Source organism: Vipera ursinii, assembly GCF_947247035.1.
Source record: "Vipera ursinii genome assembly, chromosome: 7".
NCBI classification, from domain to species: domain Eukaryota; kingdom Metazoa; phylum Chordata; class Lepidosauria; order Squamata; family Viperidae; genus Vipera; species Vipera ursinii.
The window spans coordinates 51,964,167-51,982,622 of NC_139521.1; the positions used below are offsets into that span (position 1 = coordinate 51,964,167).

Consider the following 18,456-nt stretch of genomic DNA (forward strand, 5'->3'; position numbering starts at 1 on the left):
GTTCTTGTCCCAATATTTTTTGCTTTCCACCCCATCTCCTGCTCAGGAAATACAAGAAGGTGCTCCTTCGTCATCAGTCCATTTGATTGTCTATATAAGCTGGTAAAACAAAAACATTCCGCTTTTATTTTGCCACCTAATTGATTCTGCAGTGATTAGCCAAACAGACACCATATATCTTGTTTTTCCAGGCCATGCTAAAGCTAATTAATTAGGTGGCATAATATTGAACATCGACATCTTAGGTATCAGCGAACTAAAATGGACAGGAATGGGTGAATTTAATTCAGATGACCATCAGGTATACTACTGCAGGCAAGAATCCCTCAGAAGAAATGGAGTAGCCTTCATAGTCAATAAAAGAGTAGGAAAAGCAATACTGGGATACAATCCTCAAAATGACAGAATGATCTCAGTTCGAATCCAAGGCAAACCATTCAATATCACAGTAGTCCAAGTCTATGCCCCAACCACCAGTGCTGAAGAGGATGAAATTGACCGGTTCTATGAAGCCCTACAGCACCTTATAGAAGTAACACCAAAAAATGATGTCCTTATCATCATGGGGGATTGGAATGCTAAAGTAGGAAGCCAAAAGATAACTGGAATAACAGGCAAGTTTGGCCTTGGAGTACAAAATGAAGCAGGGCACAGGCTGATAGAATTTTGTCAAGAGAATAAGATGGTCATAGCAAACACTCTTTTCCAACAACCCAAGAGACGGCTCTACACATGGACATCACCAGACGGTCAACACAGAAATCAGATTGACTATATGCTCTGCAGCCAAAGATGGAGAAGCTCTATACAGTCGGTAAAAACAAGACCAGGAGCTGACTGTGGCTCAGACCATGAGCTTCTCCTTGCAAAGTTTAGGCTTAAACTGAAGAAAGTAGGGAAAAGCACTTGGCCACTCAGGTATGAATTAAATCATATCCCTGTTGAATATACAGTAGAGGTGACAAATAGATTTAAGGAATTAGATCTGATAGACAGAGTGCCTGAAGAACTATGGACAGAGGTTCGCGACATTGTACAACAGGTAGCAACCAAAACCATCCCAAAGAAAAAGAAATGCAAGAAAGCAAAATGGCTGTCTGAGGAAGCTTTGCAAATAGCTGAGGAAAGGAGGGAAGCGAAAGGCAAGGGAGAAAAACATAGATATGCCCAATTGAATGCAGAATTCCAGAGAATAGCTAGAAGAGATAAGAATGCCTTCTTAAATGAACAATGCAAAGAAATAGAAGAAAACAATAGAATAGGGAGGACCAGAGATCTTTTCAAGAAAATTGGAGACATGAAGGGAACGTTTCATGCAAAAATGGGCATGATAAAGGACCAAAATGGCAGGGACCTAACAGAGGCAGAAGAGATTAAGAAGAGGTGGCAAAATTACACAGAAGAACTATACAAGAATGAGCTTAATGTCCCAGATAATCACAATGAGGTGGTCACTGACCTCGAGCCAGACATCCTAGAATGTGAGGTGAAGTGGGCCTTAGAAAAGCTGAGCAACAACAAAGCTAGTGGAGGTGACAGTATTCCAGCTGAACTATTCAAAATCTTAAAAGACAGTGCAGTAAAAGTGCTACACTCAATTTGCCAGCAAATTTGGAAAACTCAACAGTGGCCACAGGATTGGAAAAGATCAGTTTACATTCCAATTCCAAAGAAAGGCAGTGCCAAAGAATGTTCAAACTATCGCACCATTGCACTCATTTCTCATGCTAGTAAAGTCATGCTTAAAATCCTACAAGCTAGACTTCAGCAGTATGTGGATCGAGAACTACCAGAAGTACAGGCAGGATTTCGAAGAGGCAGAGGAACTAGAGATCAAATTGCCAACATACACTGGATCATGGAGAAAGCTAGGGAGTTCCAGAAAAACATCTACTTCTGCTTCATTGACTATGCTAAAGCCTTTGATTGTGTGGATCATAACAAACTGTGGCAAGTTCTTAAAGAGATGGGAGTACCAGACCATCTTATTTGTCTCTTGAGAAACCTATATGCGGGTCAAGAAGCAACAGTGAGAACTGGACACGGAACCACTGATTGGTTCAAAATTGGGAAAGGAGTCCGGCAAGGCTGTATACTGTCGCCCTGCCTATTTAACTTATGTGCAGAGCACATCATGAGAAAGGCAGGGCTAGATGAATCAAAAGTTGGAATTAAGATTGCCGGAAGAAATATCAACAACCTAAGATACGCAGATGATACCACTCTAATGGCAGAAAGTGAAGAAGAACTAAAGAGCCTCTTGTTGCGGGTGAAGAAGGAGAGTGCAAAACTTGGGTTGAAACTTAACATTAAGAAAACCAAGATCATGGCATCTGGCCCTCTCAATTCTTGGCAAATAGATGGGGAAGAAATGGAGGTAGTGACAGATTTTATTTTCCTGGGCTCCAAGATCACTGCAGATGGGGACTGTAGCCAAGAAATTAAAAGACGCTTGCTCCTGGGGAGGAAAGCCATGGCAAATCTAGACAGCACACTAAAAAGCAGAGACATCACCCTGTCAACAAAAGTACGTATAGTCAAGGCTATGGTCTTCCCAGTTGCAATGTATGGCAGTGAAAGTTGGACCATAAGAAAGGCTGAGCGCCAAAGAATTGAGGCCTTTGAACTATGGTGCTGGAGAAGACTCCTGCAAGTCCCTTGGACTGCAAGACGATCAAACCGGTCAGTCCTAGAGGAGATCAATCCTGACTGCTCTTTAGAAGGCCAGATCCTGAAGCTAAAACTCAAATACTTTGGCCACCTAATGAGAAGGAAGGACTCACTGGAGAAGAGCCTAATGCTGGGAAAGATCGAGGGCAATAGAAGAAGGGGACGACAGAGAATGAGGTGGCTGGATGGAGTCACTGAAGCAGTAGGTGTGAGCTTAAATGGACTCCAGAAGATGGTAGAAGACAGGAAGGCCTGGAGGAATGTTGTCCATAGGGTCGCGATGGGTCGGACACGACTTCGCAGCTAACAACAACAAAGTTTGCAGTCTTTTCCTGAAAAGATGAAGGAATAAAGTTACTCTGGATAAAGTTACCGGTAATCCCATCTTCCTTGTAGGCTTGTTGTGACCATAATGCCAAGTGAAATGTGATGTACCTGTTGCATTGAAAATATTGCCTTCCAGGGTTCTGCTCATCTTCCTGGCTGAGAAAAGTCTGTCCAAAGTCTGTCTTAAACTGCTGCTTCATTTGGCCCACTATTGATGCCTCAGGAAGTCACAGTATCCTGATACTTCTACCACCAAAAATGCAGTCTTTTTTTTTTTTACCTATTACAGGCAAAGCATCTTCTCAGCAGCCTAATCCTTAGTCATTCAGTAAAAAATGGTTTTTGGTGTGTTTCAATTTAAATAACAAATAAGGTTTCCTGGAAACTTTTTACTTTTCTCTCTGCTATTTTAGTTTAATGATAGCCTCTTGTTTTTCTAGGTACCTGATACCCTGTAATCACATCATGTTCAGCCAGAGATGGTCTGTGAGAGAGAGAGATTGGTATTCTGTATCTGCCGCTAAGCTGCTTGCCTTGACTCCAATCTGTTGTTCAAGTGGCATTACTCTGACATTTGAAAAGCAAGAGAAAGATTATATTCTCTGGAAAAAAAATAATCATTGCGCAGGTAAACATTTATCTGCTTTCTAAAAAGACAGTCCTTGTATTAAGTTGATTTGATTTTTTTCCACACCAATATTCATATTTGGAAATGTTTTAGAAAACTAGTCTACAAAGGAATTTTATATACAAATTTAAGTAAAGGTAATAATCAAAATCTCTTAAAATGAAAGCTGTATCTAGGTAATCAATAGTAATTATCCTTTTTTGGGGGAGGGTTTTTTACATGATTCACAAATCTTGAATGTAAAGATTTTAAGAACATGCCCCATTATTAGATAATTTGAAAATCTCAAGCAACTATTTTTAGGATCATAAAAGAAAAATAGAGAGCTTATTTTAGTCAAGGAGAGGTAGACATATTTATGGTCATTGTTGTCTTTGATTGGTCTTTACGCCTAAGAATAGGAAAGAACCATTTCCTGTTCTATACCAAGTTGCAGAATAACTTGTCAATCCCAAATTTTATCTAATGTGGGCTAAAAAAATACTTTTTGTCATATGTGTTTGATTCTATGCCATACAACACTAAACATTACTTTGCAGAAATAGAAACTCGTCCAAGAATTGATAACATTAAGCATGCCAAAAAAACCGGATGAGGAATTGTGTCATGTTTGACAGTCCTGATCTAGGGCTGTGTGCTTCCAATAATTTTGTATTCATGTATTGCCTCAATCCACGTGGATTCTGAGCTTTGCACAAGAACTAGAAACCACATCAAAACATAATGCTAATAAACATGGTTGCCTATAATCACAGAAAAGGCCAATAGTCCAGTAAAATAAAATGGTTTTTAGATTGTGGGACAAAGAACTACAGTTTATGTAACACTTGAGTTCATCCTTGAGAAAGTATACCTGTGTGATTGATAAAAGTCATCATTGATTCAATGGCAAATAATATTTGGACTAAATCGTGTCAAATTGTGCAACTGCATTTTTGTGTGATTTTTGAGGCACTGCATAGATTACAGAATACATGTCTCTGAGGATGGGAAGAAAGCTGTTTCATTTTGCAGGACATACAGAAAAAAAAGCAACCATAAATGTGCCATGGTATTATTTCCTGTTTTTCCATGGAGGCACCATAGTTCCAGTGCTCTATCACAAATATCTGATAGCATTATGGAGAGCCGAATGGATAGCATTTCCATTCAGCTTAACTTGCCTGTCTAGGTTTATTGTGACCGTTAATGAAGATAGAAATATATGGGTTCTCAAGTTGAAACACGGCACCTAAACAGAAGAAATTAAATCTCCTTTTCTGACTTAAAAGAAGTGCAGCCATTTCCCTAGGACAAAAAAAATCTCACCCATACAAACAAATAAAACGTAAGCTAGTTGCTTGAAGCTTTCATATTCATTCTACAAGGGCATCATAAATATCTCAAGACAACTTGGTCGTAGGTCAGCTAAAATAATTTATTGGAAGTTGCTTGGAAATTACCTATCTAGTGACCAGTGGCATGATCTTTAACTTCACATTGTTTTGTGTTTATGGTTGACAATTCAGTCAAAGGAAGCATCGCAATGTTAGTGAAGAGAAAAAAAGAAATTCTTCTTTATGATGAAAAATAATTCACTGAATTTGTTTAATGTCAACATGTTCTGGAGCTATCAAGTCATTCCATACGACAGAAGTATATTACCGTATGTTTTGCCAGTATGCAAAACCTAATGACCTTTTAATTTCATTTGTTCCCTATAAAACCAAAACAATTATTCCTGTTATACTTTCTTAGTGAGACATATTGGACCATTACACTTAAGTAAGATTAAAGTTAAGAACAGGCTCTTCGACCATAATAAGGAAAGGATAAAAATTGATGTACCACTTGGGCAAGTGCTGCACCTTGCATCTCTTCTATACTGTATCATGCAAAATCCAGTAGCTTATAGAATAAAGTGTTCCAAACTTGCCCCCTTCCAGAAGGTTAAATTTTAACACTAGAATCCCACCATCAGATGGCCATTGCCAAGAATTTTGAAAGTTGAAATCATTTCATATGGAGAGGTCCAGGTGAGACCTAAAGGGCCTATCCCTGGATAGATAATATGCCTTAGAAAATAGAATTGATTTCCTTTTATTTTATTTTGTCTCTCTCAGAAAAAATGGCAGATGCTTCATTTTTCCAGGGGTAGGATGTGTTTTTGTAGCAGAAATACAAATCAGGATTTTATGTTAATATGTCACAAGGATCTTGGCATGCCGGAGTTTACCTGCTGGCAATGTAAACTATTGGAATACTTTGTTGAAAACTATGTTTTGTAAGGTGATACCCAAAGTTACATTTGCAAGTATAAATAATAAGTAAAAATATAATTACCACAGTGCAAAAGAAATAGGGAAAAGTTAACTAACTTTAGAGACAGTGTGGCATTAATATTGATATTCTCTCTTTGTGCTCATTCAAATGCTTAGCATTAAATCTGTATCTTGTTTAATTATACTATTTATTGATGTGATGTACGGCTGTGATACCCATGTAACAATGATGTCTAAATGAAGATTTGTATTTCCCCTTACTTCCCTGTAACGTTTTGCTGCTGCATTGCAGATTCCTCCGAAGAACTGTCCAGGAAGAGCATTGCAGACTCCACATGTATTGTGAAATACGGGAAAACTATTGATATCAGTTATCTGCAGTACCTTTGGGATGCTCAAACTCTCATACTGCACTGTATAAAAGATTGTGAAGTCTGGTCTGCTCCATATGATGGGGAAAATCCCAATCCATATACCTTTATCCAAACTTCAGTTGAAGAAGAGGGTAAAAACCTAGACCAGCCTATTTTCCAACTGCAGCCCAGAACACCTAGTAATGTTTCTTCTCAGGTGAGACCATTGAGAGGAAAGGCACAATTGGAGCTGGAATGGGATGATAGCTATGATACTGGGATCTCTCCAGGATCTGATACAGGATCTCCCCAGCATGATGATAATTTTAATACCCAACCTCCTGCAGAACCACCGAAGCACATTCAAGAAATGAAGAAAAATGCTATCATGTTGATCAAGGGATCATACATAGAAGAATCAGACTTTCAGGATGATGTCATGGTTTATAGGCTATGTGCTGAAAAGGATGCACAGGAAGCAGACCGCTTAAAGGAGGAACCTTTAATATCAAAGTCTACAGATGTAGATAATCCAGATGCCATCTCAATCAATGGTCCTCTAGAAAGTCCCACGTCAGATTTAAATTTGGAGGAGGAGCGCAATATGAAAAATTCAAATCTGATCCAACAAGCAGAAGATGGAATCCAAGGCAGCATTGTTGAAACAACTCTGCAACCTGATTTGGAACAGACACTTTCTTCCCTAGAAGGAGACCATCACACTAACATGAACTTGTTGAATCCTGACCGTGAAGATTTTATTTCCGAATGTGATAACATCATTAAAGAATTGGACTCAAATTCTTCAGGCTTGGTAGAACTGAAACTGCTGATTCCTGATCCAGTGTCCCCTATTGAAGAGGAAGAAGATTTTGAAAACTTTTCAGCAGATACTCCATCAGCGGAAAGTATGCCCTCACCCTTTGGATTAAAAGAAGCCTGGCCCAGCAACCCTGCAAGATTCCAGAATATCCCATTTACAGGTACAGTTTTCTAATTAATTAAGCCACTCCTGCTTGTTAAAATGACACAGTTCTAGATGTGAATAGCAGGTGCTGGCGCATTATTTCGTATGCTTGCATTTTTATTTGGGTTCTTTGTTTAAAAAACAGGTAGTGTTCAACTTACGTCCACAATTGACCCCAAAGTTTGTGTTGGTAATTGAGAAATTTCTTAAGTGAGTTTCACCCCATTTTATGACTTTTCTTGCCACGTTTGTTAAGTGAATCACTGCAGTTGTTAAATTAGTAATCCAATTGTTAACTGAACCTGGTTTCCCCGTTGACTTGGCTTTTCAGAAGGTTGCAAAAGTTGATCATATAACCCTAGGACACTGCAACCATCATAAATGTGAGTCAGTTAAGCATCCGAATATAAATCACATGACCATGGGGATGTGGCAACGGTCGTGTGAAAAATGGTCATTCAATGCCGCTGTCACTTTTTTAAAAATAATATTTTATTTTCCAATTTTACATCTAAGTATTTAAAAGCAATGTGGTGGCTGGGTTAATCAATAGTTCAATAACATACAAAAATCTTTAGTACAAATCTCAAGTTACAACATCAAATATTTCCTCGCTTTTTCCCTTAATATCTACTATCTCATATTTAAGTTAATACAGTTCTTATTCTATCAACTAAGTAAAAACATCATTATTACATTTATCAATAATTTTTTAGCTTATACATTATCTTAATTACTTTTACATTCAATCTTTATACTTTTACATTCAATCTTTATAGTCAATGTCCTGTTATTGATTTTTTCCCAATTTTTAGTTTCCCATCAGTATTCAAATTTAACATTTGATACTTATAATTTTTAATTGCTTTATTTTCCCTGAGTAGTCAGTCGCTGCTGTTCTTAGAGGGTGGGGCAGGAATTCCCTTCCCTCTCTCCTCACAGGGGGAAAAATACTTAGGTCAGCTTTTGCAGGAAAGGTATTTAGAGTCTTAAAGAGAAGATCAGATCTTACCCAGTTTCATCCACGTTGCTTTAAAGGTGCTTGGTAGTAATTTTGTCTTCGGCTGTTAGCAACTTAATGACGAGCCATATTGCTATGGCCGGACTTTCCCCCACCGGTTTGGAGAGCTGCCCCGGATCAAGCGGAAAGGCTGCCGCCCTCCCACGATCAAGTGAGGATCTCCTCCTCGCTCGTCGCCCCTACAGGGCGACTTTCAACACTTTCCAGGGTCCTCCAGTGGGGTGAAATCGGATGCTGAAGACGGAGTTCACCTCCATGCGTCTGGAGGCACTGATGGCAAACCGGAAGTCAGTACTGTTGTAACTTTGAATGGTCACTAAGTGAACTGTTGTAAGTTGAGGACTACTTGTAGTTTATTTAATCAGCTTGACTTTATATTTGCTGTATAGAAAATCTCTAATAGTGACACCATTTCAGGCTGTAGTTCTGCATACTTTAAAAGAAAGACAAACTTAACTATTAGTGTTAAATTATATGTTACATGTTCTTAAGGAGAAATTGCTACAGAAAAAAAAATATTCTTAATCTAACAATCACTTCTCAAAATATTGAATATAAATTGAAAGTTGCTTGCTTTTGCTTTCATTTTTTAGCAGTACATGGCAGCTCTGTTACCATTTGGTGTATTTGCCCCATTTTACCCCCACAGTGATTATTCTTTATCAATGTGAATATTCTGTAACATTGCAGAATATTCCATCTGCTGTCAAGCGACATGTAACTTTGTATCATAATGCAGCAATCAGTTTGTAGCATCATTAGATGAAAGCATTTTTGAATAGATTTTATAAATTCTTGGAAAACACCTTGGTCTAAATGCCTCAAATTCTGGAATTAGATCTCTCATGTAAAACTCGCCCAATGAAACCAGCAACTGGAGAGAATTCCAGGCAGTCCTTTTGTTCGCAGATCATTGGATTCCTGCATCCACATGAGCCAAGAGCATATACATACCATATGCATTAGTTTAAAAACAAGTTTATAATTGCTTTATAACTGATTAGGAGGAAAGCAATAGAAAGAGGGACATGGATGTTTGTGAAAATATTACAGACACATTCCTTGAGGTGCAGCCTAGCAGTTTTGATCTACGACTTATGGCAATGCTCTTAATTGTTATTCTTAACAATCTTGTACTGTATGTTATTGCAAGGGCAGAAAGATAAAGGAACAAACAAATCTGGATGCGTCCTTGAATCTTGTTTTATTTCAAGGCGTGAATGTTATAACCAATTAATCATCACAGGAATAGATTGGCTCACTTTTTAAAAAAATAAATAAAACATTCTTGAGAAATAAAGAGATACAGTAAGGGGATGATGTACCGTATTATATTACAGTGCTGTAAGCAAGCATATACTTTTGTTAATGATTTCCATAACTAATTCAACCTGAATTTTTATTTCAACTTTCATAGATTCTATTAATCTTCATTCATTAAAGAAAACAGAAAGCAAACAGTACTTTTAATTTTTACAATGGTAGTAGATGGATTGATTTTACAAATCTTAATTCAGTTATGACAAGAGTATAATGTGCAAAGATTTCTTTGTATTCTATGTCAAGTTTGTTATCTTTCTTTGATGTGTTCCAACAGTTGTTTTAAAATCTGCATTTATTCCATTCACCCTCTTCTTTTTTGCAATATACAGCAAGTCATTTTCTAATGACTTTATTCATCTATAAAAATATGAATAAAAATAAAATTGCCTGCTAGTTTTATGGCAGAGCACAGGGACAGTGGAGAGGATTCATTGTTCCTTTTTTACAGGGGTAAAATGTGGAAACAGAACTTGTCTTTCCAGGGAATAAGCAGCAACTATGGAACTAAGCAGATACGAATACCCTATATGTTTTGACTAATATAACATCTGCTGCTTTTAATTGTTTATAAAGTAATGCTCACCGCTCACTCACCTATTAACAAGGACACAATTATCATTATAAAATGGGAATATAATGTTGCAAATGTAACTTTTACTATGAATAGGATCCAAATAAGTTTTAAGACTGTATGGTGAGTTGTGGGTAATATCATTTTTAAAATCTAATTTACTTTGTATTGCAAAAAGTTCAAAACCTATAAATCGCTTTTTGTCACAATTACTGGAAGTTAATTTAATAATAGGCTATTTGTATGTGTCATAATAAATTTCTTCAGAAGCATCCCCATTCTGTCTACAACCATTACCAAAGTTTTTCTGTTAATAGATACAAAAAAATCAAGAGCATTTTTAGAAAGAATGTCAGTCTAGCCAAACAATGATCTATAGATATAAAGACTTAAAACCTATTTATAGAGCTATCTCAAAACATATCCAAAGACCCAGAAGTAATGCATGAGCAGCCCACAATATTTTTCCCATATCACAAACTAATCGACCAATTCTGAGATAAACGGATAGACCCATACTATGGAATCAATAATGAAAACCTAAGTAAATTCAACAATCACAGGGAAAGAAACTATTGTCTCAGTGAGCCCATCCCATCAAAAAGCTCATTTCACAGATACGACAGAGTTGTCACCTTGCAAGTCAAAAATCTACCAACAAGACATCATTCAGTCGAAAAAAACAACATTCGCTTGCAGCACCACCCCCTCCAAGCATTGGCAAGCAGGCAAGACAGATGCGTGTATAATCTCTGCCAATCTCGCTTTCTCAAACTTTGTCCAGTGATAATGTTATGTTGTATAGTAACAAAACATCTGCAAACCAAACCAATCTTGCGATATGCCAATCCAGAGTAACAGTTCTAAAGCATGGCAAGGAGAATGGGATTACTTTGCCCCATTCCATTCTGTGAAAAAATATCAGTATAAGCCAAGCTATAATTTACTTTTATCTCTTTGAAAGATATATTTTCCAGGGGCAACAATTACTTGGCATGTGTGGGAAGATAACAGGAGAAGAGACCTTGATTTGGAGGCTTGCTAAATTCAGAATGTCACTGATACTTCACCCCTGAGAAATAGGATAGGAGGATTTCTCTCTCTCTCTCCTCCCCCCCTTCCTCACTCTCTCTCTTTGTAAAAGTGGCATTTAAAATCTTGAGGAAAAGAAAGAGAAAATTACAATAGTGTTTTCTCCATCTCTTTATAAATATTTTTCTTTTTTTAATTTTTGAAGCAGCTGTGCTTATTGCTAAGTCATTCTGTTGTACACTGGGGCAGGAAGCATATACTTTTCTGTATATGTTCCCTGTCCTCTGCCCAGTCATATGTACTCCATAACAAGATATTAGCATTAAATGTACCAGTTGTAATGCCCCCAGTTCCTAGCCTCTTTGTTGAAAACAGAAATGCAGAATACCTGATAGCTGTGGTTCTTAATCCAATTTCCTGTGACAGCATACCACAGCCTAGGGCTGCCTGTTATCCTGCCGTATATTCACCCAAAGAAATACATTGGATAACATGTTTCCTCACAGAAAAAGATCAGCTGCTGTGAATGGGGAAAGGGAGGAGAGAACCAGGAACATAAGACTTTTGGGGAAAGCACAGAGGAATGGCTGTCAATCCTCTCCCCCCCCCCCAAATATATTCTAGATAATAGAAATCTAAAATAAAAAACGTTAAAAGTCGTTGGCACTGTTTGAATTTGTTCTACCAGCAGCAAGATCTGACTGCTGGCCCAGTGATGGATTCTATTGCAAATCAGGGCTGTTTCCAGAGGAGGCAGAGGAGGAGAGGACCTGGAGCTTATGGAGCGAAGGAACTGGATGAGGCTGTCGGCAGGCCCAGAGGAAGAGAGAGAGGCTTTTGGAGGAGTTGGTGGCGGCGGCAGCGTGCTCCAGGGGTGAAAAGAAGCAAGGCCTCTTTAAGGAAAAGGTGGAAGAGTCAGGATCAGAAAAAGGAAAGAAGGCGAGGTTGTCGGAATACAAGCTAACTTGAGGGCTAATCCACATGGAGCCCCATTTCCATCTGTCCTGTTTGCCATCGTTCACTCCCTAGAGACTAAAATGGACAATGTGAAATTTGAGCGGGCCACGAACAAGGAGTATATATTGGAGGCGGTGACCCTTTGAGAGCTGTATGCAACGAAATTTCATTTTGATGTATGCCGATTGGTGTACATTCAAAGTGACAATAAAGTTATCATCATCATCAATCATCATAACATTGGCTGCTGAAGAATCCTTGGTTTCAGGAGAGCCCAGGCTAGACAAGACAAGAGTTGAGTGGGGATTTCAGGACTGAAGGTGACGTACCAATGAAGGATGACTCTACTCATTGCAAATGGCTTTTATGGGAAGTGGGCTAAGGGAGAAATCATATCCTGCCAGCCTAAGAGAGGCAATGCCAGCCAGCACCAGTCAATCCCCCCCCTTTTTTTTAACAGTAGGAATCTAGAAATAGCAATGCATACATTTAGTTAACACAATGGACTGCACACATATCCAGTGGAAAGGCAATTTATTTTTAAAATGCTTGGCCAGATGCTAATAAATCAAGCCTCTTTTTCTTGCAGTTCTGCTCCTTAGCAGAAGAGAAACAAGAGAGCTGAAGAAAGGAATACAGCCTGATTAACGGTTGCTTACCTTCTGCAATTACTGTTTGAATTTGTATGCCTGCAAGTGAAACGAATAATTGGCCTTATGCTGCTAATTTTAAATAAAATCTTAAAATGAGTTGATGCTAATTTTAAATAAAATCATAAAGTATGTTGAGTTGGATCAGATCTCACAAACGCCTTGCCTTTTGTTTCTCCTTTCTTACGATTCAAAAACCTGCTTTGTTTTGATTTGCTTTTTAAATCTGCAGGCCCGTTTATCAGCGTTGTGCTATCAAAACTGGAAAATATGTTGGAAAACTCCTTGCATGTAAATTTGCTGCTTATTGGAATAATTACTCATCTGGCCAGTTACCCACAACCTCTTCTTCGTTCCTTTTTGCTCAATACAAATATGGTATTTCAGCCTAGTGTGCGGTCTCTGTACCAGGTACTACTTTAATGCTAAAAAGAAATCTTTTAAAACTCACTTTAAAGTGTAGCACTTACCCTTTTGTTTTGTTTTTTAAATACATTTTGGCTTCAGTTTTTACAGAGTGATATCTTAATGTTGATTTATTAAAATGTAATTGTTTAAATCAAGAGAATATAAAAATATCACAGTAAGATACATTATGAAGGACAAAATACATAATTCAGTCATAATTTAACGAATAACTGATATAACAATTTGTAGCTATATAGATGCTATTTATTTATTTTACTTTATTTTTGGGCAGGTGCTGGCATCTATAAAGAATAAAATTGAGCAGTTTGCTTCCATTGAAAAAGATTTCCCTGCTCTTCTGATACAAGCACAAAAGTACCTGCTTTTACGAGTAGATGCCCTGGATGTTCCTTTAGAATCATTAAATAAAGGTAATAATCATTCCTGATAAATTAAACATATTTTCTAGCTTTAATGAGAATGGAATAAATGGAAAGTAAACTATATTTTTTATACTGTGCAAGTTTATTCTAGATAATCGTTGGGATTAATTTTGCAAATTATCCTTACCATTCTCTTTAGGTAAGGATAGTTAGTATCTGTTCACCAATCTAGAGTTGCATTCATCTTGACCAGAACTGGCAGGTATATTAAATGGCCAGGACATATGTGAGCTTGAACTATTAGCCTATTTTAATGTTGGAAAACCAGAGAATAATCCTTTTTTTCTGAGTTCCATAATATTTTCTAACTGCTTAAAAATAGTGGCATAAGTTACATTGTTGAGCTACATGACTACATTATATAAAACAACATAAAATCTAAAGTAGGTTTAACATAACTGAATGTTCATTGCAATATTCGTATGAACCCAAAAAACTATAGGAGAAAAAAAACCTGACTCTCAGTCCTCATGGATCACAAAGTGCTGAAACTTTGTGTATGCAAAATAAATGTGCAACTTTTTAAGGTAAGCTGTAGTCTTACCTTTCCTGATATCCTACTTTTCTATCAAGAAAAGACTATTATACAGTTATAATTTTATTTATGAAAGACTACCTTAAAACTCTTTGTATTAATACTACTACAGATATTTGAAAATCACAGCTTTTTAAAAATAATTTCCATCTATAGGTGTAACAGCCATTATTAAAATATTGCTTTAAGTTGCTTTATTTCTAGCAAGGCTATGTGATGGAGAGAGCAGCTTCAAACATTCACTTGGGAATTCTAATAGTAAAAAGTTCTGCAGTTTATGCGTTGTTGCCAGAGTTGAACAAATCTAACATCTCATGAATGCACTTGCCAAGTGGAATGGACTGTGGTAAAAATAAGTCTAGGTATACACTTTAGGGCAGACAGATTAGGTTATTTCATATGGGACAATTCTCCAATTGCAGCTGCCTTTTGATTAAACTGTTGTCAATTCTAACATGTTAGCCAACTTTTATTGCAACAATTTGTAGGCTAATAAAACAAAAAAATGCATTGCTCCAGGGAGAAGATAATCATCATTTTCTGCAGCCCCACTTTGACCTGGGATGCTTGCATAAAATTACCCAATAACTTTATGTAAATAACACTTTGGTGAATTTTGCTCAAGAGCTGTTTAACTGTAATTCAGGAAGAAAAATTCTCTGTATAAACTAGTGGTTTATTTCTTTTAAGCATTTCTTGTACCAGATTCCCCAAACTGTTTTTTGAACTTGGTCTTTAGGATTTTGTCACATCATTATTTTTTTGACAATGAGTAGTTTATAATTCATTATTGAAATTGATATGCCATATGTAAAGTTAGCAATAATTTTCTAAGAATTTGGCAGAGTTTCCCTGATCCTCTTGCTAACCACTCCACAATGCACTGGGAGACGGAGAGGACGTAGTGTTGGTTCCTTTTCATATTTTGTATTTGTAATGTTTGACAAACTGTTATCCTTTGCTCAGGCTCTGAAAAATTCTTTATGTCTATCTACACGGAGTACTATATCTGCTCTTATTTTATTCCCACAGCAAACCTATGCATGTGGTTGCAGCTGCACTAGATCAGCTGCTTACTATATATGCTCCCCTAGTGATAAAATTTAAATACTTCAGTGACAATGGAATGAGTTTAAAAGAAGACCAATTAGCACAGATATGAAAAAAGTAAATGGAATACAATTAACTTACTATTTATATAAATGGAATTGTCAGTTTTGTATGTATATGTGCATTGTCTTTGTAAATTGGAGTAGGTCAGGGGGCTTTTATTGCCTTTCACACATCCTCCTCATACACTTCTATATAGAGTATGTCTTACTGGTAACTCATTATTCTTGACCCTCATTTTTAACAAACCCACATTATTCTGAAAAGTCATGTCCCAAATTGTAAATTGCAGTATGAAATATATAATTCAGCTGAATTTTTTAATTTAGAAGACAAAACATGGAAATGATTCCAATTATAAATGCTGGAAGTGTTAATTAAAAGTTGATCTTTTCCCCATCGTTGCTAATGTTTGGCTCATAGGTTAAGAATAAACAACTTGGGTAGCATTCTGTGCAGAATGAGGTTACTTTCCTAAGATGTAATAATATATTACCTTTAATCAAATTCATGAAAAGACAGGGTGAGTAAAGGGAGCTTTCCTGTTCAGGGGCATGAGTATATTTACTGGATGACCTGAAAAGGTCTAAAATACGCTCCATGGGAATGATACTGAGGAGTCTTTTAGAAAAATAGCGTACTTGCAATCTTTGGACTGGAGTTTGTGTGTTCTGATTTCAGAATTAACTTTTTAACCCCACTAAGCCTTGATTAGCATTCTGCTAGAATCTTGTGTCAGAGGATTGTTCTTCTATAGCTGTTGTATATAGGAATTTTCATTAGTGGCTGCGTTCAGGGATAAGGGGACTTTTCAGAATCTGATGAGAACAGTAACCATAGTGACTAATTGCTTAACAGTAGAATGGGTAAAGAGGTTTCTTTATTTTTTTCCAGAAGAGTCCACCTTTTCTTGCTCCTTAAGTTCATTGTAAGCTTCTTTCCCTCCTGCCAATTTTAATTTCAATGCTTCTTCATTTCTGATTGCCGTCCTAATATCTGCTGGTATCTTTTATAACCATTGTCTAATTCACATAATTAGTGAATCATGTGAAAAAATACATTAAGTAACTAGCTGGTAGGAGATGTGGCAGTTGTTCCCTGGAGTTTGAATTTAAAACCCAACATACGGAGACTAGGATTCAAACACTTCTGGTTTCAGTAGGCTGAGTTAGCCAGAAGATTTTGACATCATATTATAACAGGGGTGTCAAACTGCCGGCCCGCGGGCCAGATGTGTCATGGTGAAACCGTGCCCACCCCATTGCCAGCAATGGAAAAAAAGTCACGATACATTGCGACATGTTATGTGATGTTGCGAGTTTGACACCTCTGTATTATACTTTTCAGAACTATTTTGCAAGACTTCTAAAGTTTTAAAAATAAAATAAATAAATTTATTTTAAAAATAAAATAAATAAAAAATAAAGTCTCCTGTCAGAGAAAAATAGATATCTAATGCCTTTCCTTTGAATTGTAGCCACTCTTTTTATGTGTCCCCCAAGGCATGAGCCAAATGCCTGCTTTGATATTTTTAGCCCTGCTTCATCTATTTCCAAAATATTTAACGCATGCGGTATGAACAACACCCAACATCCAGTGAATATTTATTCATGAGGCAGTTTGGATTATTATTTTTTTTAAATATTTGAGATATTTTAAACAGGAAAATATTTTTAATTCCAGCTACATATACTTTTGTTATAGCCTTGATAATTTGTCCTCCCTAGTTTTTTCGGTCAGTCTGTAAGCTGAATCTATCTTTGTTGCTTACACTCCCATTTTGTAGTAGCTTTTTAGGAATCACTGACTAATGCCTAATAGTTAGTTTACAGTGCTTATTGTAAACCAGATGTCATCAACACAGATCATGCCAATTAGGAGAAATGAAGTAGAATTAATTTGGCACAAGACTATGCTTTGAAATTGGACAACCATTTGTAGAGATTGGACAACTATTTGTCTGAAATGGTATAGGGCAGGGCTTTTCAACCTTTTCACCCATTGTACCACTTTTAGGATATGGCAACATCCGAGTACCACCAACAAGGTATCAAAAACTTGATGACCAAAAAAAAAAAAAAGGAAAAAAGTGATGAAGTTCAGATAGTCCTCAACTTACAACAGTTCGCTTAGTGACTGTTCAAAGTTACAATGGCACTGAAAAAATTGGCCCCCAAGCCACAGCCGAGAAAGGCACCTGCCTGCTCGCCCGGCAGCGCTCTTCCTCCTGTCCAAGGTTTTTATTGTTGTGGGCATTTCTGTTGAGGATTGGCAGCAGGGGTGGGGTGGGAGGTGTTTGGTTTTTATTTCCCCCCCCCATCTGCTGGGTGGTTGCAGCAGGTTTTGGTCACTTCACAGGACCCAGGGACACTGTGACCATCATAAACATGAATCAGTTGCCAAGCATCTGAATGTAAATCACAAGACCCTGGAGATGCTGCAACATTCCAGCTGATTGGCGCTTCCTCTGGGCTCAGAAGCACCAGGATCAGCGCTGAGCTCCAGCAGGAGCCTGGCGCTGATCCTGGCGCTTCCACTGAGCCCTTACAGCCCCGAAGAAGCGCTGATCCTGGCTCTTTCGCTGAGCCGTGACAGCCCTGCAGTTCCAGCCGTCTCTTGCTCAGGCTTGTGCAGTGCTGCCTCCGGTTCTGCTCATTCCCCTCCCCTGCTACCACTTTTCCAGGATGGTTGCGTACCACCTGCCAGGTGCCAATGTACCACAGGTGGTACCCATACCACTGGTTGAAAAGCCCTTGTATAGGGTTCCTTTTTCAGCAGGAGGTTGGATTAGAAAACCTCTAAGGTCTCTTCCAACTCTTATTTTGTTAAGACTGTTGGTAATGTCCATAAAGGTATCATAAGGTGTTCATTTTTTTTTTAGGAAAATGAAAAATTTCTTCCCCAAACAATACATTCTGTATATAAATATAAAAGATTTGTATTTCACTTTCATGTCATTAATTTAAGTTGCAAGACACAAGAGCAGAAGTACATGAAATGCACCTGTTAGGACACTGAAAAATTCCCACTACATAGCCCTAAATAATATCCAGAATTAGAATGGCTTTTTCATGTTATTGATACTGCCACATTGCTTAGAGTTATAAACCCTGCATGTTGTGATGTGCCACACTTAAGAATCTTGGTTGAGAACCCCATTCATCAAAAGATAAAGTAAAATTTTCCTGTTAGTAAAATAA

The 18,456-nt window shown here is 37.5% G+C and overlaps 1 protein-coding gene across 4 annotated transcripts in view; it reads left to right on the forward strand.

Annotated features, from left to right (window-relative positions):
* FHIP1A (FHF complex subunit HOOK interacting protein 1A) overlaps positions 1-18,456 on the forward strand; it is a 66,468-nt gene that overhangs the window by 44,602 nt on the left and 3,410 nt on the right. For 3 of the 4 annotated variants that reach the window (XM_083367795.1, XM_083367793.1, XM_083367794.1), the window contains exons 9-12: positions 3,438-3,625; positions 6,179-7,222; positions 12,993-13,171; positions 13,461-13,599. In XM_083367795.1, coding sequence (XP_083223921.1) covers positions 3,438-3,625; positions 6,179-7,222; positions 12,993-13,171; positions 13,461-13,599 — 1,550 coding nt within the window. Of the gene's footprint in view, positions 1-3,437; positions 3,626-6,178; positions 7,223-12,992; positions 13,172-13,460; positions 13,600-15,178; positions 15,314-18,456 lie in introns of those variants that run through there. The other variant, XM_083367796.1, reaches the window with a different exon arrangement.